The sequence below is a fragment of the Salvelinus sp. IW2-2015 genome, unplaced genomic scaffold (genome assembly GCF_002910315.2).
Source record: "Salvelinus sp. IW2-2015 unplaced genomic scaffold, ASM291031v2 Un_scaffold1927, whole genome shotgun sequence".
Classification (NCBI taxonomy): domain Eukaryota; kingdom Metazoa; phylum Chordata; class Actinopteri; order Salmoniformes; family Salmonidae; genus Salvelinus; species Salvelinus sp. IW2-2015.
The window spans coordinates 127808-134716 of record NW_019943285.1 but is presented as its reverse complement, the minus strand read 5'-3'; the positions used below and the strand labels follow the sequence as shown (position 1 = coordinate 134716).

The 6909-nt window shown below is 44.3% G+C and overlaps 1 protein-coding gene across 1 annotated transcript in view; it reads left to right on the top strand.

Annotated features, from left to right (window-relative positions):
• Positions 1-6909, top strand: part of LOC112072433 (R3H domain-containing protein 2) — a 68281-nt gene that overhangs the window by 16864 nt on the left and 44508 nt on the right. Inside the window, exons 5-9 of the mRNA XM_070439798.1 lie at positions 529-682; positions 4473-4581; positions 4951-5046; positions 5763-5794; positions 6479-6532. Coding sequence (XP_070295899.1) covers positions 529-682; positions 4473-4581; positions 4951-5046; positions 5763-5794; positions 6479-6532 — 445 coding nt within the window. The remainder of the gene's footprint in view (positions 1-528; positions 683-4472; positions 4582-4950; positions 5047-5762; positions 5795-6478; positions 6533-6909) is intronic.

Below are 6909 nucleotides of genomic sequence, written 5' to 3'. Positions count from 1 at the left end.
AAGTTTGCTCAAAATCCATTTCCATCTGTTGAGTGCTGTGGCTGTGATAGGAGATCGATTAATCTCCCCTGCCATAACTGGCGTTGTTTTTCAGTGTGTGTACCTTGGGGTTGTTTTTTCGTGTTGTGTTGATGTGAGTGTGTGTGTGTTGAGTGTGTGTGTGTGTGTGTGTGTGTGTGTGGTGTGTGTGTGTGTGTGATCTTGTGTTTTAGTGTCGTGGACCAGGAAGTCGTGCACGTCGATGCCGGTGGAGTCTGTGTTACTCCTGGCTGGAGTCTGGCGGAAGGGAGAGACAGAAGACAGGATGCTAATAAAATAGCCTCCAAAAAATGACACCACACACACAACCTGGTAACCACACAGGCATGCACTGCAGGAGTATCCACACCAACCACACACACACACAGAACCTGTAAGTAACCAGTACACGTTGTTTAATCTCCCAGTTCTTCCCTCCAGTAACCAGTTCTCCCCTCCAGTAACCAGTACACGTTGTTTAATCTCCCAGTTCTACCCTCCAGTAACCAGTTCTCCCCTCCAGTAACCAGTACAAGAAGTTTCCCCAGATGACGTCGTACCACCGCATGCTGTTGCACCGTGTAGCGGCCTACTTTGGCATGGACCACAACGTAGACCAGACTGGCAAGGCCGTCATCATTAACAAGACTGGCAACACACGCATGTGAGTGGGAGACTCGTGGAACTTAGAAGACCATGTGTAGAACTTAGAAGCCAAGTGTAGGAACTTGAGAAGACCATGTGTAGACTTAGAAGGACCAGTGTAGAACTTAGAAGCCAAGTGTAGAACTTAGAAGACCATGTGTAAACTTGGAAGACCAGTGTAGAACTTTAGAAGGCAAGTGTAGAACTTAGAAGAGCCATGTGTTAAACTTGGAAGACCATGTGTAAATTGGGAAAGGACCATGTTGAGAACTTGGAAGACCATGTGTAGAACTTAGAAGACCAGTGTAGAACTTAGAAGGCCAAGTGTAGAACTTAGAAGACAGGTGTAAAACTTGAAGACCATGTGTAGAAACTTGGAAGACCATGTGTAGACTTAGAAGACCATGTGTTAGAACTAGACGACCTTGGTATACCGGTACCACGGTAATATACGCGAACCCAAAACGTCATGATACTTATTATACCAACATTTTTAGAGCACCGTAATACCGTTTTCAGATGATACTACCAAATGTTTCAGCCCTACCGACCCAAAGAACCTGCTGGCGCCTGTTTATAAAATGTTTATAAATTCAGTTGAATTGAAGCAACAGCCTCCAATCTCTTGTATGTTCAGATCCAATCATCCTCATCCTCTACCAGCCCTCACTCACCTGCATCTCTCAGCATCCGTCTACCAGCCCTCACTCACCTGCATCTCTCAGCATCCTCTACCAGCCCTCACTCACCTGCATCTCTCAGCTCACTCTACCAGCCCTCACTCACCTGCGTCTCCAGCATCTCTACCAGCCCTCACTCACCTGCATCTCTCAGCATCTCTACCAGCCCTCACTCACCGCATCTCTCAGCATCCTCACCAGCCCTCACTCACCTGCATCTCTCAGCATCCTCTACCAGCCCTCACTCACCTGCATCTCTCAGCATCCTCTACCAGCCCTCAACTCACCTGCATCTACAGCCCTCACTCACCTGCATCTCTCAGATCCTTCTACAGCCCTCACTCACCTTGCATCTACCAGCCCTCACTCACCTGGCATCTCTCAGCATCCTCTACCACCCTCACTCACTGCATCTCTCAGCATACTCTACCAGCCATCACTCACCTGCATCTCTCAGCATCCTCTACCAGCCCTCACTCACCTGCATCGTCTCGCATCCTCTACCAGCCCTCACTCACCTGCATCTCTCAGCATCCTCTACCAAGCCCTCACTCACCTGCATCTCTCAGCATCTCTACCATCCCTCACTCACCTGCATCTCTGCATGCATCCCATCTACCAGCCCCCCACTCACCTGCATCTCTCAGCATACTCTACCAGCCCTCACTCACCTTGCATCTCTCAGCAGACTCTACCTAGCCCGCATCACCTGCACTCTCAGCATCCTCTACCAGCCCTCATCCACCTGCATCTCTCAGCATCCTCTACCATCCCTCACTCACCTGCATCTATCAGCATCCTCTACCAGCCCCCACTCACCTGCATCTATCAGCATACTTCTACCAGCCCTCACTCACCTGCATCTCTCTGGTTGCTATTCATGGCTCATCAGTTGTGTAAATATAATTTTATCCGTGTGATGGGGAGTGGTGATGCAGACCCTGATGGGTCTTCTGGGGTGTTACATTGGGAGCAGCGTGCGGAGGCTGGCAGTGGTCCATCACCTGTTATATAACAGTGAGCACAGGCCAGTCTGAGTAGACTGTGGCAAGTTAATGTCATGCAGCCTCTGAGTGTCAGGAGAGTGAAAGGCATGGCCTGCACTTTACAACAAAGAAAATGGCTTGTTCTAGTCTAAACAAGTTATAGAAATATGACCCGTGTTACCAGAGGTCTATGTTTCTAGTCTAAACAGTTATAGAAATATGACCCGTGTTACCAAGAGGTCTATGTTTCTAGTCTAAACAGTTATAGAAATATTGACCCGTGTTACCAGAGGGTCTTGTTTCTAGCCTAAACTGTTAAGAGAAATATTGACCCGTGTTACCAAGAGGTGCTTGTTTCTAGTCTAAACTGTAATAGAAATATGACCCGTGTTACCAGAGGTCTTGTTTCTAGTCTAAACAGTTATAGAAATATGCACCGTGTTACCAGAGGTCTTGTTTCTAGTCTAAACAGTTATAGAAATATGACCCGTGTTACCAGAGGTCTTGTTTCTAGCCTAACAGTTATAGAAATATGACCCGTGTTACCAGAGGTCTTGTTTCTAGTCTAAACAGTATATAGAAATATGACCGTTTACCAGAGGTCTGGTGTCTAGTCTAAACAGTTATAGAAATATGACCGTGTTACCAGAGGGTTCTTGTTTCTAGTCTAAAACAGTTATAGAAATATGACCCGTGTTACCAGAGGTCTTGTTTCTAGTCTAAACAGTTATAGAAATATGACCCGTGTTACCAGAGGTCTTGTTTCTAGTCATAAACAGTTATAGAAATATGACCCGTGTTACCAGAGGTCTTGTTTCTATCTAAACAGTTATAGGAAATATGACCCGTTGTTACCAGACACGCCTTTATTTTTTTTCCAGTTGGGATTTGCATTTGATATAATTTCACAATCCATGTCAAGTGCTGTTTTAAAACTAGTTCCCGGCGCCGCAATTATTGTTTTATAACAAAACAAGGTAGTTCAGTCATGTTACCTAGCTAGCTAACAAACTGGTAAGTTGACAGTAGGTCTAGGCAAATTTGATTGGCACAGAAAGAAAAAGGGTCTGCTACTCATGAGATGTGCTTTCATATAGGCGTGATTCATATAGGTGTGATTCATATAGGTGTGATTCATATAGGTGTGATTCATAGAGGTGTGATTCATTAGGTTGATGATCATATAGGTGTGATTCAATAGCGGGATTCATATAGGTGTGATTCATATAGGCGGGATTCATATAGGCGTGATTCATATAGGTGTGATTCATATAGGCGGGATTCATATAGGCGGGATTCATATAGGTGTGAATCATATAGGCGGGATTCATATAAGCGCGTGATTCATATAGGTGTGATTCATATAGGCGTGATTCATATAGTGTGTTCATATAGGCGTGATTCAATAGGTGGTGATTCATATAGGTGATTTCATATAGGTGTGATCATATAGGTGGATTCATATAGGTGTGATTCCTATAGGGTGATTCTATAGGTGTGATTCATATAGGTGTGATTCATCATAGGCTGCTGTCATATAGGCGGATTCATATAGGCGTGCTTCATATAGGCGTGCTTCATATAGACGTGCTTCAGATAGGCGTGCTATATAGGTGTGATTCATATAGGCGTGATTCATATAGGCGTGATTCATATAGGTGTGATTTCATATAGGTGTGATTCATTAATATGTGGGGATTCATATAGGTTTGATTCATATAGGTGTGATTCATATATGTGGGATTCATATAGGTGTGATTCATATATGTGGGATTCATATAGGTGTGATTCATATAGGTGTGATTCATATAGGTGTGATTCATATAGGTGTGATTCATATAGGTACTCATTGGTATCGTGGTACTCATTGGTATCGTGGTACTACTTGGTATCGCGGTAGTCATTGGTATCGCGGTACTTCTTGGTATCGCGGTACTACTTGGTATCGCGATACTCATTGGTATCGCGGTACTACTTGGTATCGCAGTACTACTTGGTATCGTAGTACTACTTGGTATCGTGGTACTCATTGGTACCGTGATACTCATTGGTATCGTGATACTTGGCCTGGTATCGTTAGTAAAAATGTTGGGATCGTTACAAGACTTGTCCTAACGAGTTTCTGAATAGTTTTTTTCTTCAGCCCAGAGCAGAGGTTCTCAGAGCACATCAAGGATGAGAGGAACACGGATTTCCAGAAGAAGTTTATCCTCAAGAGAGACGACGCCAGTATGGACAAGGATGATAATCAGGTCATTAGTCCCTTTTTTAAAATTATTCACTGTTGCTTTTTATTACTTAAATACTTAACAATTAATTACACTTAAGTCTAATAATTAAATACTTAACAGTTCTGATTCACAGATCCTTCATACATTTTATTTGTAGCTGTTTTTACCGTTGTAGGTCTTTGTAGAACACGAGGATACGATATATGAGAAGGCTGAATTTAATTAATCCTGTTGACGATTATCTGAGTATATATAAATTTATCTCGCACAATATTTTAATTTAAACGTATTCTTCCTGAGAAGATGCTCTGAATAGTATTCATAGTGAATACCACTTCTGTCCAATGATGTTTACTGATCACACCCCTTCTTCCTCTTGTCCAATCGCAGATCCGCGTGCCGCTGTCGGACGGGCGGCGCAGCAAATCGATAGAGGAGAGGGAGGAGGAGTATCAGAGAGTACGAGACCGGATCTTTTCCCGAGAAGTAAGTGGTGGAGGATAGGAGATGCTCTTAGGCACAGATCTAGGATCAGTTTACCCTCATCAAATCGTGACATTAAGCATCGTCGACATTAACGCACACAACTGACCCAAGTTCAGCGGATCTGGCTCCCGAGTGCCTCAGCGGTCAAAAGTACTGCATCTCAGTGGTAGAGGCGTCGCTACAGACACCCTGGTTCGATCCCGGGCTGTATCACAACCGGCTGTGATCGGGAGTCCCATAGGGCGGCGCACAATTTGGCCCAGCGTCTTCCGGTTTAGGGGAGGGTTTGGCCGGGGTAGGCCGTCATTGTAAATAAGAATTTGTTTTGTTTTTAACGGACTTGCCTAGTTAAATAAAGGTGAAATAAAATGTCACATTTTTAAATAAAGTCTAAGGGCAACTCTGGTCGGGCTCAACAGTGAGGATRGGGATGGACAGCTATACTTAACTTGTCCTCCCACTGTCTGTTCTATTAACCACTGTTTTAACCAGAAGTTCATTTTAATAACGTAATGGTGGAATAGAGTAAGAAGGCAGAGTAAATAAGTTATGTCCWTATTCTTGGAGGTCACGAGTGAACCTTGGTTAACTTGGGATAAAAACAATATGTTCTCAATAACCTACTTGGTCAAATGAAAGCTATTAAATAAACATAGTTTATGGGATCAACAAGCTACAGCTATTGGTAATTTACAGGTGTCTCTTTCCCTTTTCAGTCCTCTCAAAATGGATACATCAACGACAACAGGTAAGCTCACAGTAACGCCCAGTAACAGTATGCATTACAGTGGAGAGTTTAATGTGTGTACTTCTGAAGGGGATCCTAGAGTACGGGGTTAGTTCCCAGCCAGTATAGTCCCTTAGGTGTGTAGGAGAGGCAGTCGGGGCGGCCTGGTCACAGCAAAGCCCCCCTAACCCTGTTTCAAACCCCCTGGCACCATAAAATTAGACCACCAAATTATATTGAGGTGTTTTTGAAGAGATCTAATCATTCTGGCACCAAGGTTTGGGTTTGCTAAGTTTGAATGTTGGGGTGAACTGACAATCGTTTTCYACATGTAGTCCAAAGCACAACAAAAGTACATCTCCCTTTCTGATAGAGATGAACGATTATTAAACCGATGTGTTCGAGAGACAAAAAGAAGTGGGGGAACTTTGTTCCCTGTTTTTTTTACTGTCAGCATTTCTGCTCTGTGTGTCTGATCTTTTCTGGGCTGGGAGTTGGATACAGTGCAACACTGTTAAAACTGGTCCCAAATCGTTCCCTATCCCTCCTCTTGGCCATCTTACAGATCTACAGAACATTGAAGGGTAAGGGCCAAGGGGAGGGGGAGGGAATGAATTGGGAATGGCTGTTCCAAAACCTACCCCTCTTCTATACCCACCCAGTAACCCCCGCTCTCCCTTCTCTCCCTCCACTGTCCCCCAACAGACTTTCCCCTGAAGGCTACTCCTCTACCTCTCAAAAGAGGAGGCAGATCTTTCGGTACCGACACATCCATGTGACGTGTGACTCTAGCAGTCTGTGATTGTGTTGCCATGCCGTTCTACCCTCTGTCTAGTTGTGCTTTGATATGACTGACTGATTGGGTGTGTCCGGAATGGCACCTTATTCCCTACTTGGTCGCCATTTCAGACCTACCACTGAATGTTGGTGTTGTTGCTTGGTGTSGGTTGGCTCAGAGCAACACCTATGGCATGGCTGCTTTGGGTTTTTTCTGGGACTGGGTACTACTTATTATCCGTCCGTCATCATTGAAACATCTTTATATAATACTGTGCTGCTACATCCTCCATGATCTCTGTTGATTTGGTTTTCTAACCCCTCTTCATCTTTGCTCTACTACTTGTACAGTAGTTGTC